Raw genomic sequence first — 20,820 nt, forward strand, 5'->3', positions numbered from 1 at the left:
CCCTTCCCACTAACCCCGGAGGGAGGGAGCGGCTGACAGGCCCGGCACAGAGCGGGGGAAGCCTCCTGCGAGGCACCGGGCGCCCACGGCCGCCACCCGCTCCCTCAGCAGCAGGCAGGACGGGCAGCCCGCCAGCCCGGCGGTTAAAACCGTTAACCGCCCTGCCGCCCGCGCGCGCACCCGCCCGCCTCGGGCGCGTGACGCACGACTGACGTCCCCAGGTGGCTGCGGCGGGGAAGGACGCTGCGCCGCGCCCCCGAGGGAGGCCGCGGACGGTGACGAGCGCGTTTCCGGCAGGCGCGGCTCGTGATTGGCTGAGGCGGGGGCGCCTGGCGCGCGTCATCGGAAGTGATGGCGCCAGGGCCACGCCCTTCGCTGCGTTCAAACCTGGATGGCGGTAAAGCCGGGGCGGCGGGCGGGGGTTCGCGGGGTGGGTGGTGGCCGCGGCTCGCGCCCCGGCCGGGGGAGGGGAAGTGGGGCCGCGCAGGGGCTCCGGCGTGACCGGGGCTCGGTGTGACCGGGACGGCGGCTCCATCTCGCCCCAAACACCGCGGCTCGCGCCTGGACCGCGAGGCTCTTCAAGCTTGATAGTTTTAATAAACTTTGTTTCTAAATAAATGTAAATATCGCTTGAATTATTCCTCCCCCCTTTTTTAACGTCACCCCCTGAAATGCCTCCGCCTGACAGCCCCGATTCTCTTTCCAGGCGGGCTTTTCTCCAAGATAACCCCTAAAGATGTTGAAGTTCAAATGTGGCGCCCGTAACGCGGTAGAGCCAGGACCCATGGAGCCCATCGCGAGCCGAGTCTCCCGGCTCAATCTGCTCTTTCAGGTAAAGAGCGTCTGCCGCGGGGTTTGCTGGTCTCTGTTTGTTCTGGAGCGGTGTCCAGTGTGTAAAGATACAGTTTTGTGTGGTCGTGTGGACAGTCAAACTTTACCTGTGTGCTTTTTCGGAGAAGGGAGTAAAAGAAAGGGGAAGCTTGTTAAAGCTCAAAGTGTGTACCCAGTTTGCTACAAAGTTCAACTGGGAGTCGCTGGTCTTACTGTGTACAGCTGTTAATGTCTTAGCTTAAGCGGCCTTTCTTAGATAAAAGTGGAATATCGCATTCTGTGTCCTATAATCCACAGTTTTCTTATGGGTGACATAATTGAGGGTTTGTCATGAGATGGATTTACCAAACCAGCTGCTACTTGATCATCCGAGGTTCAGCAGCTTTTCCTTCTGGAGCTAATATTGATACTGACTGCTTAAGCTATTTGTACCGTGAAAAAGACCCCGCATACGGTACAATCTCAAGAAAAAGCCAGTCATTAGTAGGATGTAGACAATTTCAAGAATGCTGTGATTTGAGCTTTCAGCAACCTTTAGAAGATTGCTTTATCTAGAAGTACCATACCTGTAACAGCTCTTACAGATATATAGAGTGATCTATTTAACACATGCTTCTGCATTATTTGTCCAATTTCTAAAGTAGTGATTTTTTAAATGGATAATATATAATCTGCTCTATACATATGTTATTGATTTGAGGCTTTTCATTGTTGTCTGAGACTCCATCTGCTGTTGCTTCCTTTTTTTTCCAGGGGAAGCCACTCTTTGTGACTCAACAGCAGATGTCTCCTCTCTCCCGGGAAGGCATCCTTGATTCTTTATTCGTTCTTTTTGAAGAATGCAGAAACCCAGCTTTAATGAAGATTAAGCATGTTGGCAACTTTGTCAAGAAGTGTGAGTTTGTTTAGACTAATTTCCTGATGTCATTTTAAAAGATAACGGTTAAGAATCCAAATGTTTAAGTAGTGTTTTAGTTGCTTTAATTTGTTAATAATTTTAGCCCAGGACTTTGGGGATGTGACTTTTTGTGGACAGACTATACATTGCACAGGGAACCTTGACAATATTACTAAGGCTTTGTGCAGGTGCAAAAAGGTCGACTGCAGTGGCTTTTGAAGTGCTGTGACTCTAATGTGCATCCTTCTTAGACTGTACTATATTTATTGTTGAGGAGGCACTTTCATTAAAAGTTTCTCAGAGTACTGCATCGAGCAAAGTTCCAAGTATATAAAATAGAAGGGTGTCAAAAGTTGAGAGCAGGACGTGACTTAAAGCTATGAAAAAAATGATCTAGACAGAAACTTGTTAATACTTGGCTCTGTTAGCTTGAAGTAATATTTGGAATTCCATGTGTTTTCCCTATTTTGCGTGTATAACTTGTAGGTAACAATTTTGTGCTTCAGAAATAATTCCTGTCAGAATAAACATTTTACTGATAATGTGCTCAGACTCTTTAAAAAAACACAAGAAAGCATAGGGCAATGAACTTTTTCTGTTAAGATATAATAGAATGCCATTTGGTTTAATGTAACTTATCATGCCCTCTGCAGTAGTTCCATCCAACAGTTTCTAGGTATTATTAAATAAGATTAATTGTTTGCAGGGTTCTGAAGAATTTTTGGAACACTCTACAGAGAGCAGCTGGTTAGCACAATGCATACTTAGACTGAGTATCTGAAACAAAGGTCTATGGCTATTTGTTAGACAATGGAATAGTGCCTCCCACAGGCGGAGGAGAAAACCCTGCCACTTGAACTTGGAGAACTGGGCTGGGTGAAGCCCCCTGTTTGGAGAATACGCTTTGTATTGGCAGAGGATGTTTGAAAATAAATTAGAAACAAGAGAGACTATCAGCCTATGATGATATGAATGGGACAGAATTATGGTTGCTATGGGAACTGTCTTAACATTTCCTGATTCTTTTGTATGTACCATATTTCAATCTTAACTATGCATTAATGCTGCCTTTTTTAGTATTCATACATGATGTTTTTTTAGGAAGCATATTCTGAAATGATTTTATATTTCTTGAGAAAGATTGTTTTTTTTATTCCCCATTGCTGATCTTGTGCTCACCAAAAAGGCCAGTTGGCTAATGTAAAATAGGTGTGTTACTTTTATAGATGCAGAGACTATAGCTGAATTAAGAGAACTGCAACCCACTGTGAAGGATTTTGAAGTAAAGAGTGTCGTTGGCTGTGGTCACTTTGCGGATGTAAAAGTAGTAAGAGAGAAGCTTACTGGTGATGTGTATGCTATGAAGGTGATGAGCAAAGAGTCCTTGTTGGTGCAGGAGCACGTATGTATATTTTTCTGTTATGACAGTAGAACCATAAACTACAGTTTGTTGACCATTTTGTTTTTGTTACTACTGTTAGGCTTGGATTAAAAATGTAATCTGGGAAAGATCATCCTATGTATCAGTAATGGAATGTATTAGTATTTGTGCATAGCTTTACTGTGTCTAACAGCCATTGTCATAGACCATGAATCTATTGGGTGAGGTAACATACAAAAAAATTGCGAAAAAGAACAGAAAAAAATCCCTGCCTCAAAGAGCTTACTATCTAATTATAAGACAAGAAGCAGTAGATGGATACAAATAGATGAAGAAAATATTGACACAGTATTGACAGTATTGATCAGCTTAATAAATGGTGGCTTGAATATTCACACAATCCATTTTTTTTTTATTTTAAAGAGCAAGGTAGAATGTCAAGAATGGGTGTGAAGGCAAACAATGTAGTGACTGGATTTTGATGGAGAGCTCCTCACTAGCTTGAGAAAGGTGTTATTTGAAAACTTAAAGAGGGTAATGGGGGTGGTTATCATAGCTTGGTGAGAAGTAGAAGTTAATCTTTCACTGCTGAGAGATGAGAAGTAGGACAAAGATGCTCCATGAAGGGCCTCAGGAATTTACACAGCAATATCTAATTTACACAGCAATACATGACTGCTCCTGAGATTCTCTAGCGTTTGTGGCCCTCAGAAATGAAGATAAACTAAAATTACTCTTCCTGTGGCACAGTTTGACAAGAAGAGCAAGCTATGATGTTATCCTCAATATGACGCTTGCTCAGCCCTGTTGACTCTCGGTCAGTGAAAGTAGGGAACATTGATTTAAATGAACGGTGTAATAAAATTTTTTGTTGTCTGGCTGCAACCCTCAATTATGAAATAATTGCTAGAGATGATTTCAAGAAAACCTTGTGTTTTAATAAATTCAACTTTCCATTGAATTTATTACAGAATTGGCTGTAAGATGCTACCCCATAATTATGCTAGCATCTGCTCTGCTTCTTGTCTGCTTCTTTTGAAAGTAGTTTTATTTTATTAGGGCCAGTCCAGATGGAGTCAACTCAGATTGCACTCCAGACTGGTAGATGCTTCACCAGTGTGAAAGGAGAGCTGGCCTTTGCTGCAGGGACGGCCCAACTGAAAACAAACTAGACAACAGAAGGGAGGAGGGGAGCTGGAAACACAGAGGAGTAAAATTACTTTTCTGAAGATACATCACAAGGCAATGGCATTTGATGGTTTGTTAGTAATTTTTATGGGATGTGGGCCTTTGATGCAGACTTGCATCTTTATGAACCTAGGGCATTCTAATGTATCTGAACGCATTTTAATCAAGATATAACTGAACATTTCTTTTTTCTGTAGGTATCATTTTTTGAGGAAGAACGCAGTATATTATCTCAGAATACCAGTCCCTGGATTCCACAGTTACAATATGCATTTCAAGACAAGAAAAATCTCTACTTGGTAATGCCTATTTCTGTTTCTTTTCTTCTCTATTGAAGACTTTACTATTATCATGTTTAAGAACAATATGATGGCCAAAAAGTGTTCATCTTCTGTAAATTTTCCTGCATTACATGGCACTGCTTGATATATGTCCAGTGTAATAGGTAGGAGTTGAGTGGAAAGTCTTTTGTATATATGAACTACATCTGTTCCTCTAAAATTTTACGTAGGTTATGGAGTATCAGCCTGGAGGGGACTTATTGTCACTCTTAAACCGATATGAGGACCAACTGGATGAGAGTATGGTACAGTTCTATCTTGCGGAGCTGGTGTTAGCCATTCATAGTGTCCATCAGATGGGCTATGTACACCGGTAGGTAAAGACTGCTTTGTATTGCACACAATATTTAATCAGTATCATTCTGGAATCAGTGTTCTGAAATGATGCATTCTTGTTTTCTGGGTTTTTTTTTGTTTTTTTTATTCTATCTGCTTCAAGGACAGCATTTCACATATTGTATTAGGAGAGAAAATTAGAAAACTAATCGTACACCAACTAACAGCAGCTAAAGACATTAACCTTGATGTAAAGGTCACACTAATTTCACAAAAAGACTGTTATATATATATATTCTGGAAGCTTAGTAAAAAGAAGCCTTTCTGTTGCACTGTAGAAAAATAAAAATCTTTTCCAGGACTGAATGCTTGTCGTGTTTAGCACCAATTAGTAGAGGAAATTAGTGGAATTGTTAAAGCTTGTTGCTTGCTGGTTGGTGAACAGGACAGTATAGTATGTTGGAATAGTTAAATATGACAGGAGTTTTATAAAGATCAAATAAAGGCATCAAGGTTACTGTGTACATTTTCAAATTGTATTGGCATTTAAGCATTTTATAAATGTATTCCATTCTAAGACTTTGGAGTTGTCATGAAGTGCTGTGTATGTTCCAAGCATTGTTATTTGCTGCACTTAGAACATACGCTGTGGCTTTTTAATGCAAGGTGTCTGCCTGGGTCTGACAGAAGCGCAGAATAAGTCGGGAGGAAATTTATAAAGCTAAATAATGCTTTACCGTAACTCAATTACAATGTAGTCAAGGGATCATGATAGCTCAATCCAAAACCACCTTTTTTTCCCATTTTCTGTCAACAACTGTTAACTTTCCATGAAGTGACTTAAACTCCACTACTTTCATGTCAGCTTGCAAGCAGAACAACAGTTGGAAATAAGACTCCCACAGTAATCCACTGCTAGGGTTTTATGCAATTGAACACAGAGTTGAGTGTAGCTGAAAAGGGAGATATTGTTATCTAGACATGACAGCAGAGAACAGTATATAAAGGTGTTGATTGCTTTCTGCTTTCTTACAGAGATATCAAACCAGAGAATGTTCTCATTGACCGAACTGGACACATTAAACTGGTAGACTTTGGGTCAGCGGCCAAAATGACAGTAAACAGAACGGTAATAACAAGGATTTAACTTTGTCTATAGCTTGTTTGGACAGTCCAGTCAAAAAGAGAAAACTAAGTTTGTCTGTTCCTTGATGGCACCTTTTTCTTTTGCCTTTCTTGTCCAATATGAAATCTGTTAGTAATAATACTTTCCACTTATAAATGGCTTTTCAAACATGAACTTGAGTATGTTTTGCAGCTCTTAGTAGGTATGTATTTGCTTATTCACATTTTAATATATGAGTAAGACAGCAGCAAATCTTTCTCATGATGCTGTATTGCAATGCAAAATCATATTTTTAGATTCTCACAGCTGTTCATCTTTCTGTATTTTGCATTAATATCAAACTTTTTTCTTTAAGGATTTGAGTTTGTGGTACTAATTTTGCAGCCACCTTAGCTTGCAGCACAGTCTTTAAGTAGTTGAAATACTGTGTTTTTAAGGAAAGACATGTACTTATGAATTGTTCATAATTGGGTTGAAAATTGTGTTTGCTGTAACTAAGGTGGCATAGTTTTGAAGACTGGGGGAACTTTTGATTATAATGAGTCACATTCCAATGTTCTGGGATTTAGCATTACTCACCAAAAAGCAATATATTCAAAGCTGTAAACAGGGCAAAGTTTTTAATAAGTTGCTTTTAAATTTAGGAGATTGCATACATTTTAAAATGGGAATTTGAAATTAAAATATATCTAAGACAGAACATAAAGTTATACACTGGAGCCTTCACTTGTTTTATGATTTTGACTTTTTATAGAGTTTTGTCAGTATTGTGACCTTTGTATTTTGTTTTCCCTAGTCTTCCCTTTTTAATGCTCCTTTGTATTGCATTTTTCTTTTCAGTTTGTTTTCTTTTCATGTGGTCTACCTTTTCAGTCTTCTGGTTTCTGTGTTAGTCTCCCTGCTGTTTTGTTTCACTCTTTTATGCCACTCACAGTGTAAAAATTACTGCAATTTGGATTCCCGAATTACCTTTGCTAAGCACTCTAGCAATTTGAATACTAGTATTTTGCTGATCATGAACACAAGGTAAAAAGGTAGGGATGAAACAGAATGGAATGAGGGCAGGAACATTTATGCCTCTACCTGACTGGTTCTTGAAACTTCAGCTGTGAAGTCCTTGTTAATACGAGTTGAAACAGTATTGCATTATGGCTATGCATACTGCTTAAAGCATCAGTGTTTAGTAATGCTGTGCTTTTTAGAATGCTGCTCTTTTATCCCCTTTACTTCAACTGTGTGTAATTTCTAGTGACAGTTAGATCTCATAATTTGTTAACTCCTTTTGTGTATCAAAAAGCTTAACAGAGTTGGGCAAAATTTGATAAAATCATGAAATCCCTTACTTAAAATTTACTTGTAGGGTTTAAGATTAAAAAACTGTTTTATAATCGAGGTCACAGCAAACAGCAAGAGCTATAACTTCACTCAGTGTATCTTTATTTCTAGGTAAATGCCAAGCTACCTGTTGGCACACCAGACTACATGGCACCAGAAATGCTGACCGGGTTGAATGGGGATGGCAAAGCTTCTTATGGTCCAGAATGTGACTGGTGGTCCTTAGGAGTCATTGCATATGAAATGATTTATGGAAGATCTCCATTCACAGAAGGGACTTCAGCAAAAACTTTCAATAACATTATGAACTTCCAGGTAGAGAGAACTCCTTCCATGTTCTTGGGTAAAAAGGCTGTAGCTAAAGGCTATGTGTTCTTACAGATGAAAAAAAGAAGCTTATGGATGTCTCTTACTTTGTCATGTTTATAAAATATTTAGAATACATATGCTTTATGATGCGTTTAGTATTTTCTTTATATGTGCCTCCATATTGTAGAGATCTCAATTTATTTTTTAACAGCTGTCTAAAAATAACCATCTGCAATGCATGAATTAAGGAAGATTTATCTATGCATCTTAAGTGATTATATTTGCAGTGTCTCCAAAATAATCTAGAAAAGGAATGGAAAGGATGAATTGTAGATTGATAAATTTTCCAGTTTTTCTGGATAGTAAGACAAGGGCCAGCTATGAATAGTTGCAAAAGGAGAGTATTGAGTGTCCGCATGATTAAAATGTCATATGAAATTTATTGTAAATAAATGCAAAGCAATACATATGAAGGGAAAGGTATCCCGACTTTACCCAGCGGTGGGCTCCAGAACAGGATCTTGATGTTATAATCTATGAAAATGTTAGCTTACTTCTCAGTAACATTCCAAAAAGCAAGTAGAATGGTAGGAGTTAGTAGGACTGAAAAAGTCATGTCCAACTGGGAGGAGGGGAATAGAGAGTGATTGTCCATTGTACCAGACTTAGGGGCATCAAATGAAAGTAGCCAGTAGTAACTATAGAACAAATGAACAAGGATACTGCACACAGCACACAGTTATGCTGGGGAGCCCTTTGCCACAGGATTTTGCAGCTACTGAATGTTTACGTGGGCTCCAGCAGTGACTGGACAAATTCACAGAAGAAAAATTCTTTGAAGGCTAGTAAATACAGAGACATCACCCCTGGTTCAGAAAATTCCTAGGCTGCAAATCCCAGAGGTTTGGCAGGAATTTCTGCACTTCTTTTTGTGTATGCTGTTGACCATTGTTCACCATAGGAGTCTGGGCTGGGTCTACCATTTGTCTGATTTGGTGTGGTTGCTCTGTGTTCTTGTCTTTAGTGCAGTAAGTGAGTATAAAGATCTATTAGGAAAAAATCCACAACACACTCGTTTCTCTCATTTGTGTACTATAAATATTTACACTTTGTGCCTATCATATCTTAGAATAATGAAAATAAAGAACCTTACTGTTCTGGGATTGTTTTCTTACGAGCAGAAATACTTTTCTTTCTAATGCAGAGATTTTTGAAGTTCCCAGAGGATGTGAAAGTTAGTAGTGAATTTCTTGATCTGATCCAGAGCCTGCTTTGTGGGCAGAAGGAAAGGCTGGGTTATGAAGGACTCTGCTGCCATTCATTTTTTTCTAAAATTGACTGGGATAACATCCGTAACTGTAAGTAGAATAATACTGCGTTTATAAACAATTCCTGATTTCTCGATAACATGAAAATTTATATAATCTGAGTATGTAGGTGTGTTTGATCTGAATCATTGTTAATAACAAAACACGACTGTGTTCTGGAGCAGGTGTGTATCAAGGAACAATTTGTTTTGCTTTTTGGATAAGATATATTAACATCTCTTAGGTGACAATGGTAAGTTAAGAGTAAGATGAAGTCTAATAAATTTCTGTATGAAATTATGGTGTGATTGCCATATTTCCTGATAACATGAAAATTTATATAATCTGAGTATGTAGGTGTGTTTGATCTGAATCATTGTTAATAACAAAACACGACTGTGTTCTGGAGCAGGTAGGTATCAAGGAACAATTTGTTTTGCTTTTTGGATAAGATGTATTAACATCTCTTAGGTGGAAATGGTAAGTTAAGAGTAAGATGAAGTTTAATAAATTTCTGTATGAAATTATGGTGTGATTCCCATATTACTGCAGGAAGTAGCCTGGAAGATCCAAGTAATCCTTTCCATGTCTTTCCTCAGATTAAAATGCACCAGTGTGTTCTTCTTAGCCTACTTAATTTTGGCTTTGTCTCATGATTAATTTTTTGCTATGTCTTCAGCTTCTCTTCTTTCATTTGTTGTGATTCGACAAAGAAAAGGTTTCTCTTAGCTCCTCTAGGTGATAAAACATCAGAGGTCATAGGGGCTTCGGAATTTTTCTTCAAACTTATTGGGGTTAATATCTGACTTTTTTTTTGTCAAAAATCTTTTTCTTCCACTAGGAATGGAATAAAACCAGTGTAGCACATATTTTTCTATGCAGATAATTGTTATAATGCTAGGCAAGTAATGAAATTTAGTTGTTGCAAGTACTGAGACACCAGGACCATGTCAAAAGCAAATATTTCACAGATCATCGATCTATAAGTGTCTGACTTGTATTGAATGCTATTTAAAATTATTTGGACTGTAAGATTATGTAGACAAGGAACATGTCTGCCTTATATTCTTTATCAAATATACTGCTCTGTATTAAGAAGAACAATGATTGCAATCCAATTTCTATGATAAATTTTTAAGCTTCTACTTTTGATGACTATCTTAGCACTTCAACTGTCAACTCCACCGAATGCTTACTCACTTTTTTGTTGATTCATTATCTCTGAACTTGTGGAGCTTCTGTTCTATCAAATGCCATTGTTTCTACCCTTTGAGAACCACTGAGCCTTGAGTGAGAAGTCTTTGCCATAATTTCAGCATATACTTCAAACTTCAGCTCCCTTTGCCTTCTTTCTCTGGAACCCTGTCTAGGCCACCAGTTTTCATTTCTGAAATTTTTGTATTGCTTTTGTATTTTATTATCTCAGATGCAGGAAAAAATGGCATGTGAACATATGTTCTGGGGTTTCCTTGGCAATTGTCAGTCCAGCATTCTCACAACTGCACAAGTTAATTGGGAGTGTTTTGCCATTTCATGTGACAACAGTGATTCTGACTGACAAGCTGGTAGGCAGTCCTGATATCCTTCTAAATGTTGACACAGTCATCTGGGATTTTTTAAAAAATCCCATTTTTATCTACAGCTGGCCAGTGGATTGCATCATTCTCTGTAATATCCAGACCTGCCTATGGTGAAGATCATGCAGTTTTGACCCTTGACTTGGTCGTTATGTCTCATACATCATAAACCCCCACTGCAACTAGCACAAAACACAGCAGTCCTCTTGCTTTTAGTAGCAGATTAAATGCATCGCCTATTGCTTTGCTCTCTGCAGTGCTTCTCCATTTGCTGGTCTATTCAGGGCAGTGTCTCTGTCTTTCTGCTCAAAACCCTTGACAGGTTTGGCCCAGACTATCTAAAAGCTAAAGGTTTCTTTCTTATCTTGACCTGCTATGATAGTGGTGTTTAACTGCAGCAATGGAGACCTCAGAAAACTGGGAAGCTAGTGAGTGCTGGAAGAGGTCACAGGATTTGGATTTACACTTAGGATTCTCAGTCCAACAAGTTAATGTGGTCAATTTTGGCAGTATGGAACATGAATTTATCTCTGACAGACTTTTGTTAAATAAATTCTATGTCTGCACATACAGACTTTTCTCTAGACTGTAAAGTAAGAAAGTTATTTCTATTTCAGACTGAGAAAAGTGGTGGTGGTGGGGAAAACTGGTATCCCTGCTCTGTGGGTATTTAAACTATCATGCTGGGAGTTCCAGAATAACCATTCTTAATGTACTACTTTTGGTTAAAAAAGTGTCATTAAAGGGTTTTTCAGTGTTATATTTTGTAGTTATGGTAATTTATGAAACACTTGACTTTGCATGTAAAGCCCTTCCTAAAAGATAGTTGCCTCAAAAAAAAAACTCCCAACTTCTTGGGTTCAAGTAGCATGTGTCTGTAGAAGCAGTTCTTAACCTACAGAAACAAAATCTAGCTCTTATTAAACCTCAAGGTGAGGTTTAACTGAATCTTGCTCAATAGATAATTTTCCCCTTCCTGGGAGTATTGTATTGAAACAACACTTACAGATGTTGCTGTCTGTATTTGTTGACTTCTGCTATTTAATACCTTCTAATGCTTATAAAAAATTCTTCCAAAAGGTTGTGTTGATTTACTTGACAGAATTTTCTGAAAATATTTTAGAATTTATTTACCTAGAATAAACATTATATTACTAGCTGTGTTTCAGTTAAGCAATCAGGATTTGGATTGGAAAGTTCAGAACAAAACTCTTTGAGTCCTTGAAAAGAATCTAAAATTACAGGTAGAGAATGGGGAATAACATACCTGACTTTCTGGCAACAAGGTTGCATTCTGTACAATCTGGGGATTTGGTTGTTTGAAACTCATAGATTATATCAGCTGTTTAATTTAGAACCAAAAATCTGTCTAATGAAAGCTAGCTGAGAGATGCTCAGAAGACTTGTGTCTTAATCTAGCGAGATATTTATGGGTAGCATAAAGAGTCTTTCATTTTCAGAATTGTTTTGTAACTGCAGTCTTAGAAGGTCTTGAAAATGGCATGGCAAATTCAGTTTTGTATGAGGAATCTAAATATATGGAAGAAAAGAATGAATGTCTCCTGCAAAAGAAAGAACTTGGAAAAAGAGTTGACTAATTCAAGGCTGTCTTCTGTTATTAAACAAGCAGGAACCCAAATCTCTATGTTCATAATTCCCAGACTCTTTTCCTTATCTTGGACTCCAAAGCTGGCATTCAGTATGTTAAATACTGTGATATTTCATTTAGATGTTTATCTTCAGAAAAATGTATTGACTTTCTATTTTTAGTGGAGATCACTAATTAAGCTAATGTAGATTTGGAAGATCACTTTTATTGACAGAAATGTATGCCTTTTGGATCATTGTCTTGAGAGAACAGAAAAGATGGTGTTATACAAATTGGTTAGAACTAGTATAATACCTTTGTTCAGGTGGTCTTAGATTAAGCATTCTTAAATGTATCACTCAGAGCTGCTATTTTCTATTTTTCTTCTGTAACATTTTGCTGAAATAGGACTCAAAGCATGAGGAAGAGTAATGCCTAACCTACTTAAAAAGGCTGTGCAGATTCTTCTTTCCAGAAAGTATATATAGATCACCTTGTAGATCAAGAAAAGACACATTTTTATTCTTTAAAAACATTCTGTATCTCCTCTAAATTCTGTATCTCAGTTAAGTCATTCACTGTCCTAGGGGAAATGCAGTGTCTGTTTTCTCAACTTATATGAAAATAATTTATAAGGATAGAAAGATGCTATTAAGGCAGTATTCCTTGAACTAGTCATAAATACATACACTAGTCCACAGTTTAAAAAAAATTAGATGCTTCTTTTCATAAGAGCCATTCTTTGTAATCTTAATGATAAACTAGATAAAATACTGCAGTTTTTTTTTTTTTTTAACTTAGCAAGCTACAACACCCCCTTTTCCTCTGAAAGTCATTCTATGGAACAGATGGATGAGGGTTACATCCTTCCACAAGTGGGGAGGTATCTAGGCAAGCAATTGGCTTTTTTAAAACATGCAGTTCTCTGCAAGATACTTTAAATGGTAAACAGAACATGTACATTCGTTTGTAACATGTCGGAGGCAGAAAGAGGTCCTTATACCAACCCAGTTTAGAAGACTAAAAGCATCAGGTTTCCTGTCTTTTTCAGTAATAGTTTTGCCTCTCTTTTGGGTGAGCCTAGAAAAAGTGCAAGTGCCTTGACCAAATTTTTGACCTTGTCAGATGTGATGGCATGGTTTTAATGTGTGATTCGCAAAGGTTTATCTTGACCTCTAGTAAAGGATTCCTCCTTTTAAAGAAGCAACTGAGAGTATTCTGATACATAAACACATCTATGTACTTGCAGTCACTAATCTTCATCTTGTTCCAAAAATACTATGTGACACTCCTAATTTTAAGCAAGAAATAATAATTTCACTAGAGATAATTTCACCATGGGACCCACAGTTGGGAACCAAATTGCTCTTCTTTGTTAGTTTTTTTTTTTTTACAGGAATTTTCCATTTCTTCAGCATTTTTGGACATCAGGCAAAAAGGACTCCTTAAGAGTAAAGGAAACTGAAGATGCTGCCAAATAATTAACAAAATCAGACAGGATGGATCTAGCCTATTCTTCATTTCTAAGGATATTCCCTTTTATTCCTGAGTGAGTTTTTCACCAGTGTCTTGAAACTTCAGAAGTTCAGATTATCATTTTCAGTCACTGTTGACAGTTCAGAACCACTTAACAGTTGGAGATGCTGTTGTTGGAGGACTGTTATAAGTTTTCTTTTTAGTTGCTAATACTTCATGTTAATAATACTGTAACAATGTTATTCTACAAAGCTGCAGAGTTTGTGGACTGTTAAGTTAGTTATGGGCCTTTACTGAATGCAAGAGAAGAAAGGCTTTTTTCTTTATTTTTCAATCTAGTCTTCACTATTTGTCGTCTTGATATATTTTTATTAAATAAAACAGCAGTCTAAAAGATTGTTCTTTAAACTAGTCTCCCTGCAGCCCTAAAACTTTGGTCTGTCTCGCTTTCAGTTGTCCCTTTTTTGCATCCGTTGTTCCCTCATTGAGTGCCTTTGATCATTTTATGGGCATGCTGATCTTAGACATATTTAAATTCTATTTTCTTTTACGCATGTAGTTTGACTACAAATTCTTCTTCTTGGTAAGAGGAAAGACTTTAATTGTAGTGGCTTGAAGATGACTCTCTTCAGTGCTCGTCAGAGCTTCTTAGCTACTCGCTGGTGAAAAGTAAAACTCTAGCTCTCTCTTTCGAAGCCGAAGTTACCTATCAAACTCTGAGGAGTATATAACAGGGTTGTTATACCATTATAAAAAGAAGGGTATGTTGTTTTTGCTACCTCTTTAAGAAAGATTCTAGGCTTCCCCATATGAAGTGAGTAGTTCGCTGCTTTCCGTATTATTTTGCCTCATCAACTCTGTGGATCTTCCAAGACAATATTAAAAAAAGCCCACAAAATCTCTTTCCTATAGGATGTTCAAAGTTATTTCAGCAGAGGTGCTAAACTAAAAAATATTAATTAATTTATTTATCCTGCTCTGCTATAAGTTAACTGTGAGTTTGGGGCTACATTTGCATTAAAGATGATATACCTATGGACTGTATTCTGTTGATTCTATGTTATTAATCGTTAAGAGCATATGAAAGAGTAGCTGGACATTACACTAATGTTAGGTGAACTTGTTTTAAAGTACAGTTCCTGTAAATAACCTGTATTCCAAAATAATATGTATATAAATGCCAGTATTACATTGGTTCTAAATATACATCATAACCAGTAAAATATCAGAACTTAACCAATGCATGATATTGCCAAAAATTTAAATGCTCTGGAGCCAGTAAGCAAGACTGCTTAATACAGAACCTTTTTAATTTGTATCTTTTCCCCCATTTATCTCATTCTAATGTACTTGGAATTACTCTATGTGAGCAGCAGCTTCTCTGCTTTGTGGAATTTCTCCTTTCTCTGCTTGGGAGCAGTGTCAGAAAGGCTCCTTGGGGAGCTGCTAACGAAGCATGCATGTGCAGTTTTGATTTGGCAGTTTATACAGACAGATTTTTTTTTGCTTATTAATGCTGGTCTGGTGGGTAGTTTAAACGTACATTTGTCTAGAGAATGAAGAGTTAAAAAGCAGGCTGTGAAAGGCTTTGGCAACCTAGAGGGAGCTAGCAAGCTCCAGCCGTGACTCATTCTGCCTGTGTCAGTCAGATAAGCATCAGCATCTGTCACGATGCAGGCAGGTAGGGTTAAACTCGAGCATGCAGAGAGTGAGGAGCAGGAGCCTGCACTGCAGGGGTTGTAATGGTTGTTCCCCGTTCTTCAGTTCTCATCAGCCCTTCAGCTACAGGAGATCTATACTGGATCCATGGTAACGGTTTTAGCACACTACACTTCCATCAGCCTGTAACAATGGGCTGCGTTCTAGTTGCTGGCTGAAGAGCTGTCTCCAAATCAAAAAGAGATCAGGTATGCAGTGAGTGAGGACCTGAGTGATGAAATATTGAAAAAAAAAAAAATCTGAGAGCAAAAACGTGATTTAACAAGGTAGGAATTACACAGCAGGCTTTTGCATTCATTCCTTTCACACACGTAGCCAAGCCAGCAGGTAACTGGGGTGCACATCATTGAGAAGAACTTGTCCTTTTGTTGGTTAATTAAATTGAAGCTAAGGTTCGAAACTTAGCTGAAACTAAACAACTGCTTAACAAGTTGGTACCAATTTAGAAATTATAGTGAGAAATACATTATAATTCCTGCTGTTTATACCTCTCTTCAGAGCTGATTGTATCAGAGCCAGACTGCAGTGGTGTCCCAACAAGAGTTCCAGGTCTTCAGCAAGCTCTTTTGGAGAAATAAAATCTTACTGATCTTTCTTCCCCTCCTAAAGACCAGTTAGGATTCAGTATCTATAGTTTATTAAAATCTTCCGGAAGAAAGACCAGTCTGTTGTTTATTAGAAGCCCATACTGAGGACATTCTTGGTGGTATGAAAAGGTAGATATTGTCTCTTACCTGACTAGTAAAGCATCAGGCTACATTCTCCTGTGGTGTCTTCACTAACTGGATAGGTTGGAGACATCTTTTCTTTTTCTAGATGATTCACAACTGAATTACCTTTAGGTGTAGTACAGTGATAATCTTCTTAGCCTGGTGCTTTGATTTGATTCAATGTATCTGTGCTTATAAAAAAAATCAACAATCCCAAACCCCCAGCCTAAAACCCAGTTTAATCAGTGTGGGAGACATTCTGCCTGCAGAGTGGTAGCCATGTTGGTGGCTTAAGGGTTAATCTCTTGTTGCTGTAATACGATTTGAGAGCAGCAGCTCGGTCTGCTTGTGTTAGCAAGATTAAAAGCAGGAGCTGCAGTGCCATTGCAAGCACTGAATGAGTGGGACTGCTGCAGAGTGAACTGTAGCTGAATTTTGTCTTTTCTCCTTGCTTTTTTTTAACCAGCTCCTCCCCCCTTCGTTCCTACTCTCAAGTCTGATGATGACACCTCAAATTTTGATGAACCAGAGAAGAATTCGCGGGTTTTATCCTCTACGCGCCAGTTGAACCCAGCAGGCTTCTCGGGTGAAGATTTGCCATTTGTGGGGTATTCATTCATCAAGACACTGGGGATCCTCAGATCAGAGTAAGTAGGAATTATTGCTTAGGTGAATAGGACCATTGGAAAAATATGAAGATTTGTTACAGTGAGGATGGTGCATGGCGGGGAAAAGCTATTTTAACTGGTCTGCACTCTGCCTTCGGGAAGCTGCCAGATTCAGGCTTTAGCTGTTGCTGCTGTGGCTTGTGCATATCCTACCGTTCTGTGATTATTTCTGGGGTGATGGGGAGGGAAGCAAATAGAAGGATTGATTCTGAAGCAGTTATTTTTAAGGTCATTGTTCAAATACTTTGAATTAGTTGTTGCTGTTAACCAGGGAGCAGTAGGTGGTTGCATGTCTGGTATTGCCGATCTCTGAAAGCAGGAAAATACTAAGGAGTTCAGAGACGGAAAATGTGTGTGGGGGTTTTTTTTTTATTCGGTTAGAGGTTGGCCACCACAGTGCTGGGATGTACAAGGTTGAATCAGTAATCCACAGAGATGGAGCTCCACTAATCTGGGAATATGTGGTGATGGGTCAGTGAACCAGAGAAGGAGCTTTACGGAGCTGACAGGATTTACTGTTGGTCAAGTTAAATCTGAAGACTGGACATTGCTGTATTATGTGTTAGGAGACTGGAGATTCAGATGAAATATGCAGGGTGTGTGTTTGTTGGGAGAGGTGACGATCTAGAAAAACTGGTTTTCATTTGGAAGAAAAAATGATTTTGGAGAGAATGGAGTCAGGAAAAGAAGAATATAAATAGTATGGTATAAACCATTTGGTGTGGTGGGTGGTTAGTTCCTGATGATAGAGCTAGTGAAAAAGTATCAGTGCAGCATGTTAAGTTGAGAAGTCCTTACCTCACTATCATGAGACCTCCCAGGAATGCATTGGCTTTAGCTGGGTTAGTGACTCAATGCACTAAGGTGCTGTGTTTTAGTGTCAACCGTCTTTCATCGCTGCTAGTTAGTTCCCATAAGGGACTTCACTGTCAATCTGTCTTAATCAAGTTTTCATTTTTCTGTCATATTGATCATGATAGTTGCTCTACAGGAAGTGTGCAACCAAATCGGGTGATACTGTTGACATCTTTGATCTTGCCCACACCATGAATCAAGGTTATGTGATGGTTATGCCAGTAATAAAAAGGGAGCCTCTGATTGTCCCTCCTTAGTAGATTTGCTTTTGTGACAAGGGAGAGGACATATCAACCAAAAAAGTATTGTTGTGGTGAAATAATCTAATACTGTCAGCAGAATCAGACAAATGGAGTGTTATATCTGTAGATACTTACGGTTAAAGTGTATCTTGAATTATAAGTGAAATAACTTACGGTGTTATCTTTTTTGCCTGGGGAACTATCCCCCATCTATCAAGACTAGATGACCATTTGTGTAACAGTCAGAAGAGGCTCAACAGTGAACGTAGATATGCTGGTAAAGATGTATATGTAATAGGGGCCCAGGACTGGAACTGAGGAGGAGCTGGAGGTGAAGTCTCAGGAGCAATAGTGTAACTGTGCTGGGGGGTGAAGGCTGAACAGTCATACAGATGTAGCAGATTGACTGGTGTGCTTTCTTAGTGGAGCTGCTATTAAAGATGCATATTGAAGTTATATTTGCATTTTGGTAATAGCTGAGTAGGGGTACAGCAAAAGAATATAGAGATTAATGTGTTTTGGAGGAATTATGTTCTGCTTCCTATGGCCTGGTCTTTCTTGTACTGGAATATAATGACATCATGTACTTAATTTTTCCTCCCAAATAATTTTAATATGAGAATATTTTAGTGAATTCTCTTTTTGAACAGATCTCAATAAATGCAATTTTATATTTTTAGGAGTAAATACATGCATTTTCTTCTAAAAAGGCTACTTAAATATGGCAAAGCGTGTACAGGGGCTGGAAAATATCTGTATTTAAACTAATGCAGAGAATAGCTTATTCTCAATATCACTGCAACATTGGGATGTAAAGATAACTTAAAGCTAACTTCTTATTTATAAAATGTCTATTGTGTGGTATATGTTTTACTGACAGATTAAGTACTGTTTCTACCCAAGTTGGCATAAATACTAAATTCTAGCTGAGTGAGAGAGCAGTAAATGGGGGTAGGCTTAAAAAAACCTGTTGTGAATCTTGGGATTCCTTCTCTGCAAAGACCTAAGTCGTCAAGTTTATCAGTGCAGAATTTTTCTTCTTAAAACCTTTCCCCTGAAAGTCTTACCCTTATGGTTGCTAAGTGATGCAGATCTGTTTTCCTGTGTCTGCAGCATGATAGCTCTAATGCCTCTACTGCTGCTCACAGTTAGGCCAGGCAACTGCAGCGTGCCATTAACAAGGTCCTTGAAACTTTCGTTGCTTTTATTTTGAGATCTGTCAAGGTTTGAAGTTTAGGGTTATACTCTTGACCTCATAGGGCTGGAAGCGTTCACCTAAGTCATTTAGACTAGTTGCCAGAAATTATATAGTAGGTGTGTAGTGAGAAAATGTTCTATATGTTGTTACATACCATGAGTTTTGGGAAGAATTTTTGGCCCCATAGCAAATTTAAGATCTAACCAAAGAGCAAAAGGCATGACAATAACGTGTCGTAGGAAGCAATCAGGAGAAATCAAGGGCATTGCTTATGTCATAGGTTCCTGTACTAGCAGAGTGTTTGTTAAATAAATTGCCTATGTGATTCTAGGAAGTGGGATCATGCTGCAGAGAAGGACCAACTCCTCCTCCCACAATGGCCTCTCAGTTCTTGACTCAGGGGAGAGATACGTTTCCGACTGCAAATCTGGCTGCTGGTTTGGGCCTGAGTGTAAGCGTGTGGCAGGATAACAGGCAATGGAGAGTTTAATTCCATTAAAAGCCAGCCCCACCTTACTTCCTGCCCCCTAGCTATGGCTGATCTCCAGTGCTTAAGAGAAGTAAGAAAAATCCTTCGATGCCAGAATTATGCATCAAGTGGTGAAAGAAAATTATTCTTGACCCTTGCAGGTGACTAGCAGAAGCCCTAAGGCATAAGATAAATGCCAGATTAAAAAATAAAAAAATTGCAATGTAAATCTTTCCCTTTGCTTGGATGGGAGAAAGGAGCTGAAAGAGCCTGACTACCTATGGAACAAAAAGTAGGTTAATAAAAAATAGATGCTAAACCACAATCTGTAGATATATTCCTCACAGGCGGGGTTGGCAGTGGGGCCAGTACCTTATCTCAGTTGCTGATGTGGGTTTTTATTTTTTACAATTATCTTCCAGAGTATAATAAATTTAAACCCAGTAGTTCTTGAATTGTGGTCTCTAAGGCCACGGTAAGTGGTCCAAGTCATTTTTTGTGGGATCATGAGAAGTGGTATTTTTCAGGGTTTTGAAATTAAAATTTGGTGTGGATTTGTGATTGTCATTATGAAATCCTGAGATAAAATGGGGCATTCTTCCAAAAAAATGTTAAAAGTACTGATTTAGTCCAACAGTTCGTAGGGTTCTGGTAAGCTCTTTCGCCAAAGATAGATTGAAGAGGAAACAGAGGACAAGCGTACCAAAAATATGCTTTGCTTCAGCTAGCTCTATTCACAGATTGTTGGTATCACTGTTTGTTTTGGGTTGGTTTTTTTTAGGCCTGAGCAAGCATTTACGAGGGGGCGGAAGGTACAGATGAGTATAATGCTAAAAAGACTAGAGCATGAGGGACGGGGGATGAGATTAGAGGCATGTTGTGAGGGGGCCAGGATTAGGACAGATGGTGTCGATCGCTAGGAGAAGGAAGAAGCGCAGGTGAGTTGGGGGTTTCTGAGAGAGGCAGAAAAGGACAGAGAAGGAAGGGAAGAGGTGTGATGCCTGAGCGAGGTTAAGATGCGAGTACCATACCCCAGCATCATTCTGTAGTTTTCCCTATACTGATATACATTTTTTTCCCTTCTCAATACTGTTAAGATTGGAGGAGCTTTTTACACAACTAGCGCCATTTGATCGTTCCGCTGGATGAGGCTGGTGCTGAAATAGCTGTGAAATCACTAGATAACCAGCTATAAGTTTAACTTGTTTATTAGTCATGCAGGCAATGCTGCTCTTGAAAATAAATTGGCGCAGCTAATGCTGTCAGTGCTTGGTATACTGTAGACTTGACTTTGAGAATTTTTTTTTTCATCTTTTGTTGCAATTT

The 20,820-nt window shown here is 38.6% G+C and overlaps 1 protein-coding gene across 8 annotated transcripts in view; it reads left to right on the forward strand.

Annotated features, from left to right (window-relative positions):
* Positions 1 to 331: 331 nt before the first annotated feature.
* CIT (citron rho-interacting serine/threonine kinase) overlaps positions 332 to 20,820 on the forward strand; it is a 74,847-nt gene continuing 54,358 nt past the window's right edge. For 7 of the 8 annotated variants that reach the window (XM_026119024.2, XM_026119027.2, XM_026119030.2 and 4 more), the window contains exons 1-10: positions 332 to 397; positions 707 to 832; positions 1,585 to 1,726; positions 2,956 to 3,131; positions 4,496 to 4,597; positions 4,810 to 4,952; positions 5,951 to 6,044; positions 7,488 to 7,691; positions 8,890 to 9,043; positions 16,529 to 16,709. In XM_026119024.2, coding sequence (XP_025974809.2) covers positions 737 to 832; positions 1,585 to 1,726; positions 2,956 to 3,131; positions 4,496 to 4,597; positions 4,810 to 4,952; positions 5,951 to 6,044; positions 7,488 to 7,691; positions 8,890 to 9,043; positions 16,529 to 16,709 — 1,292 coding nt within the window. In that variant the 5' untranslated portion in view covers positions 332 to 397; positions 707 to 736. Of the gene's footprint in view, positions 398 to 471; positions 620 to 706; positions 833 to 1,584; positions 1,727 to 2,955; positions 3,132 to 4,495; positions 4,598 to 4,809; positions 4,953 to 5,950; positions 6,045 to 7,487; positions 7,692 to 8,889; positions 9,044 to 16,528; positions 16,710 to 20,820 lie in introns of those variants that run through there. The other variant, XM_026119025.2, reaches the window with a different exon arrangement.

The sequence above is a fragment of the Dromaius novaehollandiae genome, chromosome 17 (genome assembly GCF_036370855.1).
Source record: "Dromaius novaehollandiae isolate bDroNov1 chromosome 17, bDroNov1.hap1, whole genome shotgun sequence".
Classification (NCBI taxonomy): Eukaryota; Metazoa; Chordata; class Aves; order Casuariiformes; family Dromaiidae; genus Dromaius; species Dromaius novaehollandiae.